This window comes from Rana temporaria, chromosome 7 (assembly GCF_905171775.1).
Source record: "Rana temporaria chromosome 7, aRanTem1.1, whole genome shotgun sequence".
NCBI lineage: Eukaryota > Metazoa > Chordata > Amphibia > Anura > Ranidae > Rana > Rana temporaria.
Window position 1 is genome coordinate 128,906,158 of NC_053495.1, and position 16,440 is coordinate 128,922,597.

General features: G+C 46.8%; 1 protein-coding gene across 1 annotated transcript in view; it reads right to left on the bottom strand.

Annotated features, from left to right (window-relative positions):
• Positions 1 to 13,791, bottom strand: part of ALG14 (ALG14 UDP-N-acetylglucosaminyltransferase subunit) — a 66,472-nt gene extending 52,681 nt beyond the window's left edge. The window contains exons 1-2 of the mRNA XM_040359969.1: positions 13,567 to 13,791; positions 6,425 to 6,576 (exon numbers count right to left, since the gene is read on the bottom strand). Of these exons, the coding sequence (XP_040215903.1) occupies positions 6,425 to 6,576; positions 13,567 to 13,711 (297 nt within the window). The 5' untranslated portion in view covers positions 13,712 to 13,791. The remainder of the gene's footprint in view (positions 1 to 6,424; positions 6,577 to 13,566) is intronic.
• Positions 13,792 to 16,440: the final 2,649 nt, after the last annotated feature.

A 16,440-nucleotide genomic window follows, 5' to 3' on the forward strand; every position in this document is an offset into this window, starting at 1 on the left:
GAGCCTCTGCCCATAGGAGAATCAAGCTCACCTCTCTCTGAGCGGCTTGACTCCTGGTTCCCCCTTGGTGATTTATGTATGCCACGGCCGTGGCATTGTCTGATTGAATTCTCACCGGGAACCCCTGCAATTTTGACGTCCAAGCCCTGAGGGCTAGTCGAGCAGCTCTGAGCTCCAAGATGTTGATGGGCAACTGCTTCTCTGGCTTTGCCCAAGTACCTTGGTGAGTGCAACCATCCAAAATTGCTCCCCAGCCCGTCAGGCTGGCGTCTGTGGTCACCATCTTCCAAGCCACTGGGCTGAAAGATTTCCCCTTCAGTAGATTCTGAGGGTCTAACCACCAACACAGACTTTGTCGGACTCTTGATGAGAGCGGCAACGGGATATCCAAGGCCTGTGGCCTTCTGCTCCATGCTGACAGGATGGCTGCCTGCAGGATGCGAGTGTGGCTCTGGGCGTATGGTACCGCCTCGAATGTGGCCACCATCTTGCCTAGTAACCTCATACATAGGCGAATAGTCGGTTCCTTCTTGCTTAGAACCAGTAGGATTAATTCCTTGATGGCTTTGACCTTCCTCAGAGGTAGAAACACTCTTTGTTGTTCTGTGTCTAATCTCATGCCGAGATATTCCAACTGCCTTGTGGGCAGGAAAGCTGACTTTTCTCGATTTAGGACCCAGCCGAACTTCTCGAGGTATTGGACCGTGAGGGCCACTGCTCGCTCCAAGCCGGGAGACGAGTGATCTATGACTAGGAGGTCGTCCAGGTATGCTAGGATCGTGACCCCTTGGATCCTTAGCTTGGCTAGGATTGGAGCTAGGACCTTCGTGAACACCCGGGGGGCCGTAGCCAACCCGAAGGGAAGCGCCACGAATTGGAAATGACGCGAAGCCACCATGAAGCGTAGATATCTTTGATGTGGCTGATAAATTGGAACATGAAGGTAGGCATCCTTTATGTCTATGGACGCCATGAAGTCGTCCTTTTGGAGTGTGGCAGCTGCTGACCGCACGGATTCCATCCGAAATGAGCAGACTTTTAGGTATGCATTTACTATCTTTAGGTCCAAAATTGGCCTGACATCTCCCTTGGACTTTGGGATGATGAATAGGTTGGAGTAGAAACCCAGCCCCTGTTCCAGGACTGGTACCTCTACTATTACTTCCTGGGAAAGTAGATGATTTAATGCCGACATTAATGCGGCTCCCTTCTACGGATCGTTTGGAATCCTCGACGCCTGGAAATGAGGAGGAGGAAACTTTAGGAAATCTAATTTGTAGCCCGTGGCCACGGAAGACCGTACCCACTCGTCGGGAATGCTGGCTTCCCAGACCTCTGAAAAGAGTCGCAGCCTTCCCCCCACCTTCGTGGGTGGGGGCGCCCCTTCATAAGGTCGGCTTGGGGGCTGGTTTTGCTGGTTTGCGAAACCACTGCTTTCTGCCTCTAGCAGCCTGTCCTTGTGACTTGCTGTTGAAGCCGAAGATTGCTTTCGCAGGAGGCCGTCGATACTGTTTGGCATTAGAGGGCCCCTGCCCAGGGGAGTACTGTCGTTTAAACGCAGGCACCTGAAACTTCTTCTTAGTTGGCAAGAGAGTACTTTTGCCGTTTGAAATGGTCTGAATGTATTTATCTAGGTCTTCTCCGAAGAGTCGTCCTCCATGGAAGGGGAACCCTACCAGGAGCTTCTTGCATGGGGGCTCGGCCTCCCAGCTTTTTAACCATAAGAGTCTTCTCATATGGATAAGGGATAACGATAAACGTGACGCTTGCTGGATAGAATCCTTAATTGCGTCTACCGTAAAACATATGGCCTTAGGGACATCCGAAAATTCTTCTGCCTGCTGGGCAGGAATAAGTTTAAGCATCTGCTTAATTTGATCCGATAATGCTTGAGCAACCCCAATCGCAGCCACAGCTGGCTGTACTACTGCCCCTGCAGTAGTGAAGGAGTTCTTAAGTAGTGCTTCCAAGCGTTTATCAACTGGATCCTTGAATACCTGTATGTTTTCTACAGGGCATGTTAACGATTTGTTAATACATGAGATGGCTGCGTCCACTGCAGGAGTAGCCCATCTCTTGGAAAATTTATCTTCCATAGGATATAGGGCAGAGAATCTTTTAGGTGGTAAGAAGATTTTATCTGGCTTGTTCCAATCTTGGAACAAAACTCCCTCTAGTAGAGGGTGGATCGGAAACACTGCATTGCTTTGAGGCGCCCTCAGTGAGCCCAAAGCTGAAACCGTCGATACCTGGAGATCTGGTACTGGCAAGTTGAATGCATTATGGACCAAGTCCGTTAAGGCTTGAATCCACCAGCTCTCCCCTTGGGAGACTCCTCTGTATCCGGATCTTCGATCCCTGAACCTACTTGGTCCTTGTCCAAGAGGTCGTCCAATTCCCCTGAGGAAAGGACCTCCTCTTCTGAGGGTCCGCGCTCGGGCGACGGAGATCTAATCCGTTTACTGCCCCGCATAGCTGTGGCTATCATTTTTCCCATTCTTTTCTCCATCTCCTTTAAAGAGGTGAGTAATACCTCGTCCGTGACCATCTTAGGGTTGGACTGACCCGCGCCAGCTCCAGATCCCGATGGCCCCAAGGCTCCCTGTGGGGAAAGCAGCGGCATAACTTTGTCCGAGACCTCAGACTCTCTGGGGGAATCCCCACCTCTTGTACCCTCTGACCCGGATGCCATGGTACAATACCGAGGTACACCTGCTAGCTTATTGGTACTTGGAACTATAAATAGTTAATTGCCCAAACACCTGTTTGGGGGATAAAAAATGCTTCCTCTCCCCTAGATGACTTTTTTTTTTTTTTCAATCTTTTTTTTTTTTTTTTTTTTTTTTTGTTTCAAATCCAGGAAAGAAAAAGCATTCTGTCCCCCTGAGTAGTATTGCAAAGAAAAACTATGAGATGGAAAAGAAACAGCCTATTTCTAGGCTTGAAAACAGTCTTCTGAAGACTGCAATATCCTTTCTGGCCACTGTGTGTCCTCGGCGCCCCGTGCTGCCGCTCTGGTCTTTCCTCCCCAGTTCCAATGTATCGAATGAGCTGTTTGGAACGAAAAAGGAAGGGCCGCCCCTTCCTTAAGCCACTGACCCGCCCTTCCCCCCTCAGCTAAACGGCGCGAATTGCGCCTATAACACGTGAACGCGCGCGCGCCTGCCGATAGGGGGGGGGGGGGTTGGGGGGAAGGGAGCCTCTCTGCTCCAGCTGGAACCACGAGGAGGTCAGCGTTTTGCCTGCTTGCAGGCTCTGAGGAGGAAGACTGATGGAGCATCGCCTGGAGGCTTGCAGGTAAGCACAGCTCTCTGACACACACATACACTTTATATCACACAGGCCCCACTCAATGCTTTTCCAACACTACAAGGGAGGTCACTTCTTATGGGGAATAATACACATAGAGCCATCCTATCATTAAGATATGTGACTAGTTTGCCAGATGCAGCGCATAACTTTAGGCATGTCCCCTGTGACCCCCCAGAAAAAACCTGCTAAGAACCAAGTTCCGCAAGTTTTCCCCTCACTTACCTGCTCCATGCCGCAGGACTTTGCCAAGCAAGAGGCCCAATCTTCCCCCATCTCCGTGGGGATGTCTAGACCTTCAGGCCCTGGGTTCCTATGAAGGATCCACTGTCCTGGGCCCATATAGCACTCTGGCAACAGAAACATTAGGCACCCAAAGGTTTCTAAGCTCTGGGCCCAGGGTCCAGCTCTCTAAAAAGAAAAGCATTATGGGCTTTACCCCAAGGGTTTGGGGTCCGGTTACTGACCACTTTAGCGCTGAGGCCTTTGGACAGAACCGGTTAGCTCACCTAATCCCAAGGATGCGGAGGCAAGCTAAACCATGACCAACACCTAAGACACTGGCGTAAAAACTGAGGTACTCCTCCTATGGGAGGGGGTTATATAGGGAGGGGCATTTCCTGTTTGAGATTGCCAGTGTCCATCACCTGAAGGTACTCCATATAACCCATATAGTAATGAATGCCGCTCTGTGTCCCGTGATGTAACGATAAAGAAACAGTAAGAAAAAAAATGTAACCATATCAGCCTTTGCGACGTACCCATACGTTGATGGTGTTATACCAGGATAAAGCCTGCCGCTACAAGCATCAACCTGATATCTTTTTTCAGGCCGGCAATGCTCTGTAATGTAAAAGCAATCCTAGTGGCTAATTAGTCGCTGGATTACTTTTACAGGCGGCAGAAGGGGGACCCTCCCACCGCCTTTTCCGTGCTTTACCATCCCAGCGGGGAGCCCAGGACTAAAGCCAGTGGTTCCACCAGCTAACCATAGAGATGACCATGGACTGGAACATCCCCAATTAGGGTCTAAGAAACCGGTAGTCGCGAGAATCAAACCAATCTAACAAACCCCAGATCACTCAGTAAAGAGAACGTGTCACTGTCAATGCTATAGCAAGGGAAGTTGCCCATCATTTGTCATAGCAATATAGCTAATAAAAAATATGCGAGTGTATAAAAATAAAGTTTTTTTTATTTAAAGTGCCACCTTTGCCCCATGCTCACGCACAATGGCGAAACGCACATGTCAACCCTCCATGCAAACTTAAACAGCAATCGTGCCACACATGAGGCATCACCATGAGCGTCAGAGTAAGAGCAAGAATTCTAGCTCCAGACCTAAAGTGGTAACCTGTAAAGACTTTTAAAGCATTGCTTATGGATAATTTAATGTACTGTAGTTTGTCCTCGTACCACAGGTGTGTTCAGATAGCAAAACGAGAGCCGGGCAGTGGTTTAGTTATCCTGACCGGGCTTTAGGACGTCCTGTCAGGATGCGCCAATTGCAGGGCTAAGCAGCGGTGGGATTTGTCACTGCCCGTGTCCGTAGGACACCATCGATAACCGATTTGAGTACCAGCTCACTGGCGATACCAAATGACCGCAGGTCACATGACAGTTGTACGCAATGGATGAAAATAACCCAGATCAGTGTACAGTGGAACCTCCCTCGGATTGCGAGTAACGAGGTTAACGAGCGTTTCGCAATACGAGCATTGTATTTTTTTATTATCCTAAATCGGTTTACAAGTTGTCTCATAAAACAAGCAGGATTCAAGCCAAATCGGTGTGCAGTACCACAATCGGCCTGAGGTGGGGGGCCGCAGGAGCTGAAAGCCGACGATCGTGCCGTTCTGAAAGACTAGGAAATACGCTGTTCCTGAGGTCAGCCAAACTGTCCTCAGGCCTTTTCGTAAGTTCCCGAGGCTCTCCGGCACCCCCCCCCCCCCACCTCTGGCAACATGCGTTATTGCATGCCATTGAAGTCAATGCAGAACTAATTATTTTAGTTTCCATTGACTTCAATGGGGAAACTCGCTTTGATATGCAAGTAAAAATACGAAGGAAACTTGGACAGCCGCACTCCAAAAATGTTCTTTTAATTAAAATCGATCACAAAAATAAACATGCCACAGCAAAAAAAATGGAACAAAAGCTAACGGGTTGATATGCAAGTACTTTGGATTACGAGCATTCCCCTGGAACGTATTATGCCTGTAATCCGAGGTTCCACTGTATATTTAGTCTGTAGCCTACTGGAACATGGCTGCCCCAGGTATGTCATGTTCACTGACCAGAAAGTACATGAGGTTAAGACCCCTTTCACACTGGGGCGTTTTTCGGGCGTTTTTTAGGCGCTTTGGCGTTTAAAAAAAAGCCTGTAAAGCGCCTGAAAGAAGCCTCATCTGCAATCCCAATGTGAAAGCCCAAGTGCTTTCAGAGGCCTTTCACACTGCCAGCGCCCGAAAAACGCTGGTAAAGCGCTGCTAAGACCCCTTTCACACTGAGGCGCTTTTCAGGCGCTTTGGCGTTAAAAAAAGCTTCCTCAATGGGAAGGGGGCTTTAGGAGCGGTGTATTAACCGCTCCTAAAGCGCTGCAAAGAAGCTGCATGCAGGACTTTTTTTGACGCCCTGCCAGCTCAGCGCCTCAGTGTGAAAGCACTCAGGCTTTCACATTGGGATTGCAGATGCAGCTTCTTTCAGGCACTTTTTTTAACGCTAAGACCACTTTCACACTGGGGTGTTTTTCAGGCGCTTTAGTGTGAAAGCACTCGAGCTTTCACATTGGGATTGCAGATGCAGCTTCTTTCAGGCGTTTTACAGGCGCTTTTTTTAACGCTAAAGCGCTTGAAAAATGCCCCAGTGTGAAAGGGCCCTAAAGAAAGGGAGAACTGCAGCTTTACATAAAGGAATAAAAGTTGACCATTTTAAGTACCCTTGTCAGTTTCTCAACCCTCTAACTGCCAAGTTGGAAAATAACACATACTGGCAGGATCACCAGACGAAAATGAAGGCACACACATCTAAGTATTGGTGAGCTGCAATATGATACATTTTTGTTTTGGGGTTTAATACCAAGAATCATGTAGTCCAAAATAAACCGCATACTCACCAGTGACTTGGGGATCCCATTGACTTTGGCACTTTCAAAAGAGTGAATTTTGTCTTCACTCATCTTATCCGTATCAGCAAGTACATAGTGAATTGGCGAATATGATGTGGACAAACTGTTTAGTAATCTCAGGATTTCAGTAGTGTGACCACCTGAAGGGCAGACAAAAATACCAGATGCAAAACATTACATACCGACATTGTACAATATATTATTAAAACGTGCCTCTTAAAAAAAATGTAAATATATTTGAGTAGACACCTGGTGGTTGTAGTCATCCCCGCCAGTATTTACATGTATAAAATGATCATTACACTTTGATACTCTACTAGTTACTTATCCCCCAACACAATTTTTATCCCATTATTGCTGTATACCCTGGCTCCCTGTACGATCCCTTGTTTGGTGCTAGCGTTTTCCTGTCTCGCATTGGGAGCTGCCATGTGTATAAAGGGGGGAGGCTTTTCTGTGTCTCCTGCTGTCCCCATCTGCTTTTGGGCAGATGGGGGCACCTACACATCGCCACCATGTTCAGGCGCCAGAAGCGTGGCGTCTGCGTTCCGGCAGACGTTAGCGCAGCTGGACGCACTTTACCATCTGATGGCATGGGGGTGCATTCGCACATGCGTGCCTCCCTGACAGTTGGCGCCTCCTGCGCTCACATGTCAGCCATCTACACATGGTGTTGGGGGCAGAGTCCTCTGGGCTGTTCCGGGGTTAAATTGGAGGTCAGGCATGGCTTGGATTTCATTTCACTCTTCACTGAGGACACACACAGCTGTGGAGATTGCCTGCTGTGTCTTACTTTATACTTGGGATATTCACCATACTCAGGTACCTACTATATCCACCGTACTATATTAAGGCACACTTGCATTCCTTACACCAGGGTTTGAAAAATTTGCATGGAATCTAGGAGCCAGATAAAAAAAGTTAGGAGCCAGAAAACGCACCCCGTCCCGACGAGCTTGCACGCAGAAGCGAATACACATACGTGAGCAGCGCCCGCATATGTAAACGGTGTTCAAACAACACATGTGAGGTATCGCCGCGATTCGTAGAGCGAGAGCAATAATTCTAGCCCTAGACCTCCTCTGTAACTCAAAACATGCAACCTGTAGATTTTTTTAAACGTCGCCTATGAAGATTTTAAAGGGTAAAAGTTTGTCCGCATTCCACGGGCGGACGCAATTTTGAAGCGTGACATGTTGGGTATGAATTTACTCGGCGTAACATTATCTTTCATAGTATTAAAAAAAATGGGGATAACTTTACTGTTGTCTTATTTTTTAATAAAAAAAAAGTGTAATTTTTTCCCAAAAAAAGTGCGCTTGTAAGACCGCTGCGCAAATACGGCGTGACAGAAAGTATTGCAACAATCGCCATTTTATTCTCTAGGGCAGTGATGGCAAACCTTGGCACCCCAGATGTTTTGGAACTACATTTCCCATGATGCTCATGCACTCAGCAGTGGAGTTGAGCATCATGGGAAATGTAGTATGAAAACATCTGGGGTGCCAAGGTTCGCCATCACTGCTCTAGGGTGTTAGGATAAAAAATATATATAATGTTTGGGGGTTCTAATTAGAGGGAAGAAGATGGCAGTAAAAATAGTGAAAAATTACATTAGAATTGCTGTTTAACTTCTAATGCTTAACTTGTAATACCAACGGCCACCACCAGATGGCGCCTGCTCAGACAAGGAAGGGCTGGGGACTTCCCAAGCCAAGTCGCCAGGAGGCTATTTCTAGTCGCCATGGCGACCGGGATTTGTCGAGCCCTGCCTTACACACAGCTCATTTCTTGAGAACTCATTTATTTTTAATTTTGTTTTTTGACAGAGGCGATTCAGTTCGCATGTGTTGCGCTATATAAGTTTCTCACTCACTCACATCACAGATTCCTCCACACAACCAAAGTTCACCCCTTTCTCCTCTTGTCATTTGCTAGTACCCCTCTGCTATCCTATGTTTTCTATTCTCTCCAGGTCCCTACCATCTTTGAGCCAGGCCCTTTACTGAGACATATACATCTTTATGCAAATACTCATTGATTTTACTTTACTATTTCAGATACCTGATAAACATATTTATTGCTCATACTCTTTATGGACTAACGAGGTTTCTAGGGATACATCACCACACACATTCACAGTTCACTTTTCTTTCCTTTCTTGTCATCTGCTAGTATCCCTCTGTTATCCCACGGTTCTAACCATCTCCATGTCCCTACGATCTTTGGCCCAGGCCTTTCATTCATACATATTCTTATGCAAATACTAATTGATTCTACTTTACTATGTTAGATGCCTAACAAACATACTTGGGGGGGGGGGGGGGGCTTTGGGGCAGACTGGTTGGCGCATGTTCACAGCCTATACTTTTTATGGACTAACGAGGTCTCTATGGATACATCACTATGCCATGCCTGCTCTCCGTTTGGCCCCTGGTGGGGTCCCTTTCTGACTCCGCCCCCTCAGCTCCCGGGTGAGGCACCTGCTGCCCCCGTCTTGGGGCCGCACACCTGTAGCCATGGTCAAGCTCAGTGGTGAGTATGGGGACCCACAACCCCTTCTACCCTTTGCCTTAACACAGGGTTTGACAAATTTGCTTGGATTCTAGGAGCCAGCTAAAAAAGTTAGGAGCCAGAAAACGTGCCCCGTCCCGTCGAGCTCGCGCGCAGAAGCGAACGCAACCGTGAGTAGTGCCCGCATATGTAAACAGTATTCAAACCACACATGTGAGGTATCGCCGCGATTGGTAGAGTGAGAGCAATAATTCTAGCCCTAGACGACCTCTGTAACTGAAAACATGCAACCTGTAGAATTTTTTAACCGTCGCCTATAGAGATTTTAAAGGGTCAAAGTTTGTCGCCACTCCACGAGCGGACGCAATTTTGAAGCGTGACATGTTGGGTATCAATATACTCGGCTTAAAGCGGAGCTCCGCTGAAAAACAAATATTAGCTGACTGGCTCCCGCTGTGCTCTGGGAGCCGAGTGTTCCCAGAACACAACGGGGGGGGGGAGTGACGTCCTGCCCGCAGACTGTGGCCGGAAGTGGGTGCAAATACCTGCCTTTAGACAGGTATCTGCATCCCCTCCCCCCTGAAAGGTGTCAAATGTGAGGGGGGAGGGTTACGATCAGCGAGAGTTCTACTTTAGGGTGGAGCTCCGCTTTAACATTATCTTTCACAATATATGAAAAAAAATTGGGCTAACTTTACTGTTGTCTTATTTTTTTCATTTAAAAAAGTGTATTTTTCCCCAAAAAAGTGCGCTTGTAAGACCGCTGCGCAAATATGGTGTGACAGAAAGAATGGCAACAACCGCCATTTTATTCTCTAGGGTGTTAGAATAAAAAAAAATATATAATGCTTGGGGGCTCTAATTGGAGGGAAGGAGATGGCAGTGAAAACACTGGGGAAGCTCCATTAGAATTGCTGGATTACTTGTCATGCCAACGGCCACCACAAGATGGCACCAGATCACAGAAGGAAGCTTAGGTCTGCAGAAGGCCGCAAAGCCGCGGCCTCAATTACCGGCCGGCGCGGCCCACTGCGATAAAAAAAAAAAAAAAATCATAAAAATAAAAATTAAAAAACCGTGTGGGGTCCCCCCCAGAATCCATACCAGACCCTTATCTGAGCATGCAGCCTGGCAGGACCCCTACTCATTCACCAAAAATAAGTAAAAAATAAATAAACACTGCAAGGGTTTTTGACAAATTCTTTATTAAAAACAACAAAAAAAAAAGAAACTGTGTCCCCGATGTAGATCCATTGTCAATCACGATGCCCGCTGCACCACCAGACGCAAAATAAAAAAAAACGCTTTGCACTCAAAGGTAGACCTCCGAATGCCTCCTCCGCCATCTGACAGTTCTTAAAAAGGTAAGGTGCTGGGGGGCCACTTGGTGACCCCACCCCTCGTGACATCACCGACCCAGCATGCACCAGTCTGCCCCAAAGCCCCCCCCCCCCCATGTTGAGGACATGTGGCCCGGTATGGTGCACTTGCTCACCCCCCCCCCCTCTTTCCTGACCTGCCAGGCTGTATGCTCAAATAAGGGTCTGGTATCGATCTTGTTTCAAGATGGCAATGTGGGAGTACAGCAGTGCAAGGACTTCATCTGCAAGGAAGACAATGCTGGGCTCCATGGACTAGATTGTTGGGTTTTTTATTTTCATTTCACACATGGAGAAGTGTTGGGAATTTTCAATTTTATTTTGGTTAAATAGGCAGAATTCCTCCTTAAATAGTGGTTGTAAACCCCAGACGTGAAATATGAACAAAGCATATCCCTCTATAGTGCGTACTTGTCTCTATTAGGAGCACAAAGTGTAATTTCTGTCTGCTCCTTCTGCTATCAACATGAGTTACTTCTGACAAGTTTTCATGACCCAAAGAGAAAAATGGTGACGGAAGGGAATTCCAACTGATGGACAGCCTCAGCTCGGTTCCTGTGTGAAGGGGGTATCCTTTCCTTCTGATCAGATCTCAGAGCTGTCCTCACTGAGCTCTGAATCCCCCCTTTGAACTCTCAGACAAACTTCATAATTCAGCACACTGAACAGATGTAGAAAAGAGGGCTGCAGATAAACAGGAACAACTTATGTAGGGGGATTGGTTTAATCTCCATCACCTGAGGCCAGTCACTTGGGTATATGTACGGGTTTGCAACCTCTTTAACCACTTAAGGACCGCTCACTGTATATATACGTAATTTTTTTAAAGATGGATATGTCGGTAACGGCAGCAGCTGCTGCCACAACTGAGATATCCATCTTTTCCTTGAGCGGTCCTTTCAACAATAACCGTGGTCTCTGCGGCGGATTCGCCACGAGATCACCGCTATTGGCGGCGGGAGAGGGGGCCCCCCCTCACGCCGCTCTCCCGCGCCCTCCGCCGCTTACCGGAGCCGCCGACTGCGGCGGAGGCGATCGGGTCCTATCTCCTGCTCGGCTGGGATATGAGTGAGGGCAAGATGGCCCCCATCCGTCCCCATAGCAGGGCGGAAGAGACGTCAAAACGTCACTTCCACCCATGCTTCTTAAAGCAATGTTTTCTTGTTGTCATTTTTTCAAATGACAATTTTTTATTTTTTTTTGCATTTAAGACTAAATATGGGATCTGAGGTCTTTTGGACCCCAGATCTCATATTTAAGAGGACCTGTCATGCTTTTTTCTATTACAAGGGATGTTTACATTCCTTGTAATAGGAATAAAAGTGACCCATTTTTTTTTTTTAGTGTAAAAATTAATAAAATAAATAAAGCGCCCCTTCATGCTCACGCGCATAAGCGAACGCATATGTGAGTAGCGCCCGCATATGAAAACGGTATTCAAACCACACATGTGAGGTATCACTGCGATCGTTGGAGCGAGAGCAATAATTCTAGCCCTAGACCCCCTCTGTAACTCAAAAGATGCAAGCTATAGAATTTTTTAAGTGTCGCCTATGGAGATTTTTAAGAGTAAAAGTTTGACGCCATTCCACGAGGGGACGCAATTTTGAAGTGTGACATGTTAGGTATCATTTTACTCGGCGTAACATTATCTTTCACAATGTATAAAAAAATTGGGCTAACTTTTCTGTTGTCTTATTTTTTAATACAAAAAAGTGAATTTTTTCCCAAAAAAGTGCGCTTGTAAGACCGCTGCGCAAATATGGTGTGACAAAAAGTTTTGCAATGACCGCCATTTTATTCTCTAGGGTGTTAGAAAAAATATAAATATATATATATATATATATATATATATATATATATATATATATATATAATGTTTGGGGGTTCTAAAGTGGAGGTTTACCCTAAAAACGAATTTTTAACATTAGAGCCAGTATAGTAAAGGCATATACATTCGGCAGGTTTTTTTTTTTCCTTTCTCCGTACATACCTTGATATTCTGATTTTGTCCAGGGCTTCCGCATTCCGATGACTCCGGGACTGGGCGTTCCTATCCCTGCCTCAGGGTTCCGATGACTGCGGGACTGGGCGTTCCTATCCTTCCGTTCGATGATTGACGGCTTGTGAAACAGGTGACCTGTCGCACAACGCGCATCACCAGATTTCCGGAAATAGCCGAGCTGCGAGTCAGCACTATATGGCGCCTGCGCCCGCCGTGTAGAGCTGACTGCGCAGGCGCTGTATAGTGCCAACTCGCAGCTCGGCTATTTCCCGACATCTGGTGACGCGCGTTGTGCGACAGGTCACCTGTTTCACAAGCCGTCAATCATCCAAAGGAAGGATAGGAATGCCCAGTCCTGCAGTCATCGGAACCCCTCGACAAAAAACAGAATATAAAAGGTATGTACCGAGAAAAAAAAAAATTACCTGCCGAAAGTAAATGTCCTTAGTATGCTGGCTCTGCTAGATGTAATGTTTTTTTTGGGTGAACCCCCGCTTTAAGTAATTTTCTAGCAAAAAAAACTGTTTTAATCTTGTAAACGCCAAATCTGAAAAACAGGCTTGGTCCTTAAGTGGTTAAAGACCCTAAACATATCTCTGCTCTTGTGTATGGCCTGCAGATGACGTGGTGCGCAGTACATGTTTTCTGAAACAGTTGATTCCACGTCAGAACGTGGGCTGACTGGTTTGAGATGATAGAAAGGCAACAGTAACTTAAATAACCACTCGTTACAACCTAATAAAGTGGCCAGGGAGTGTATACAATCCTGTCCAGAGGTATTGTTAGGTTTTAGGTAGGTGTCTGAGGGGGGGGGGGGGGGGGGATAAATCTGTTTTTACCATCCCCATGTAAAAGAGTTTCCCATTATCACTGAGAGTAAAACAGACTGGAAATCCCAAAGTCAGGGTTGTTACCAGAACAGTAATAGAAGGGGCATCTTCTGATGGGGACACTAGCTCCAGTGACAGCCCACTTTGTAGAAATGTCCTCTTACTTCCTGTTTTGGCTATGGGACAGGAAGTGAAGGGACATCTCCCCAATGGGACACAGATGACAAAAAAAAACTGCCATGGGCTAGAAGAACCCTCTCTTACTCTATTCCAAATAAAATACAAAGTTTTGCCTTTAGTTCCCCTTCACACCCCGCCATTCTCACCACTCTATAGACTCAGACAGCCTCCAGTATCCCTGAGCAGTTGAATGAAGAGAGCACCCATCTCTACACAACTCACCAGAACCCGCCACCACCAGCAGGCTCGCATGGCCTTTCCTGGCAGCTCGGTGTGCGTCCGGGCTCCTCAGCACCAACCATATCCTGACTACTAACACCAGCAAGAGAAGCGCTAAACCCGCAATGAGCTGCAGGAGCAAACCCATCACCTTCCGGGCTCCTCACACCGCTGTGCTCACCGGAACACTTCCGCATTAGTGACGTATCATAGACGCATGTTACCATAGGGACAATGACAGCTCTCATTGGTAGCCATATTCTGTGACGGTCTATAGGAAACGCCTCCTCATGTATCCCGGAAGTGTTTCTCCTCACTCTCTATAGTGAATTTCATTCATCACTCTTGTGTCTCGCCATGTGTAATGGTGACCCCTACTGTCGCTTTTAAGAATTGCTTGTTTACTCGGTACAGTAGACAAAGATGTGTACAACATAATGAAACCATTGGTCCTAATACAAAAAATAAACATGAGGGAGAAAGATGTGTACAACATAATAAAACCGTTGGACCTAATACAAAAAATAAACATGAGGGAGAAAGATGTGTACAACATAATGAAACCATTGGACCTAATACAAAAATTAAACATAAGAGAGAAAGATGTGTACAACACAATAAAACCATTGGCCCTAATACAAACAATAAACATGAGGGAGAAAGATGTGTACAACATAATAAAAACATTGGTCCAAATACAAAAAAATAAACATGGAGGGAGAAAGATGTGTACAACATAATGAAACCATTGGTCCTAATACAAAAAATAAACATGAGGGAGAAAGATGTGTACAACATAATAAAAACATTGGTCCTAATCGAAAAAAATAAACATGGAGGGAGAAAGATGTGTGCAACATAATAAAAACATTGGTCCTAATATAAGGTGACCAGATTTTTAAAATGAAATCTGGGGACATATTTTTTCTTTACTAGTAATGGCAACAATCAGCGACTCTCTGCCCGTCGCCGCCCGCCTCACAGCCTCTCAAGTCTTACTCTTCGGGCCCCGGCTACTACTGGATGGGGAGCAGAGGAAGATCACTCTGCCAGGGAAGGCAAGGAGATAGGCAGGTGGATGGCCAGGATTTGAGCCAAGGCAGAAGAACATGCGAGCAAAGCTGAATGGGCATGCGCCCGAAACTGAAGAAATATTCCCTCCGCTCCGACCAGCACATGATCATCAGAAAGGGGCACAGATAATGGGAAAAATACAACCCCCCTATGCTAGTAGGCATGGCAGATTGGGGGGGGGGGGGTAATTCTGTGTCCTCAATCAGGGGACTGTCCCCTGAAACTGGGGATGTCTGGTCACCCTATCCTAATACAAAAAATAACCATGGAGGGAGAAAGATGTGTACAACATAATAAAAACATTGGTCTGAATACAAAAAAATAAACATGGAGGGAGAGATTTTACTATTGACTGCTAATGACAACACTTCCACTTTTTTTGTCTACACAAACCTCAGCAGGCCTTTCATGCAAATTGAAGGTACATTTACTTTCTAGCACCCCACGCTCAAAAAAATAAATAAAATTAAAATTGCAAAGAAACCAAAAAAAATGTAGTCACTGGCCCAGATTCAAGAAGCTATTGCGTCCGCGCAACCATAGGTTGCGCGGCGCAATAGCTGTTTTGCTCCCGCGTAGCGAATGCCCCTGATTCAGGAACATCGCTACGCGGACTGCAGCCTAGGATATGACAGGCATAAGCCTCCTTATGCCTTCATATCTCAGGCTGCATTCTTGCGTTGTCCGCTAGGGGGCGCGGCCATTGTGATCGGCGTATAGTATGCAAATTGCATACTACCACCGATTCACAAAAGTTGCGCGGGCCCTGCGCACGCAAGGTACGGAGTTTCCGTACGGCGACTTTAGTGCAAGGTTGCTCCTGCTGTAGCAGGGGCAGCCAATGCTAAAGTATAGCCGCCCTTCCCGCTCGTGAAATTTAAATTTCACGTCGTTTACGTAAGTGATTCGTGAATGGCGCTGGACGCCATTCACGTTCACTTAGAAGCAAATGACGTCCTTGCGACGTCATTTGCCGCAATGCACGTCGGGAAAGTTTCCCGACGGAGCATGCGCTGTTCGCTCGGCGCGGGAGCGCGCCTAATTTAAATGATTCCTGCCCCCGGCGGGATCATTTACATTAGGCACCCTTACGCCCGGCTATTTAGCATAGCGCCCGCGCAATTTACGGAGCTACTGCTCCGTGAATCGCGGGCATATCAAAATATTTGCGTGGGCGCAGAGCAAAAATCGTTGCCCTTTGCCCACGCAAATATTGCGTGGATCTACCTGAATCTGGGCCACTGTGTTTCATCAGATTAGGCGACCCATCAGAATTTGTAACGGAAGTGACGTTCCGTCGCCGCCATCTTGCTACGCCCTGCACTCCTCCACAGTAATGAGTAAGAAGGTGGCAAGCGGACATCTGCTTTTAAAATTCAACATCTAAAGAGTCCGTCAGATTTCTAAATACTCTATTTCATCACGTAAGCTCCATTTAGTGTAGGGTGACCAGACATCCCCGGTTTCTGGGAACAGTCCCCGGATTGAGGACACTGTCCCCGACAGTCAGCGCAGAATAAAAAATAAAATAATAATCTGAATTACATTTCCGCCGCTCCTACTAGCTTGACGGGGTGTATGTTTTCCATTATCTGTGCCCCTACCTAATGATCATGTGCTGGTCGGAGCGGAGGGAATATTTCTTCAGTTTCGCGTGCATGCCAATTCAGCTCCGCTCGCATGTTCTTCTGCCTTAGCTCAAGTCCCATGCAGCCCCCTGCCTACTTATCGCCTTGCCTTCCCTGGCGGAGTGATTTTCCTCCGCTCCCCACCCAGTAGTTGCCGGGGACCGGAGAGTGACAG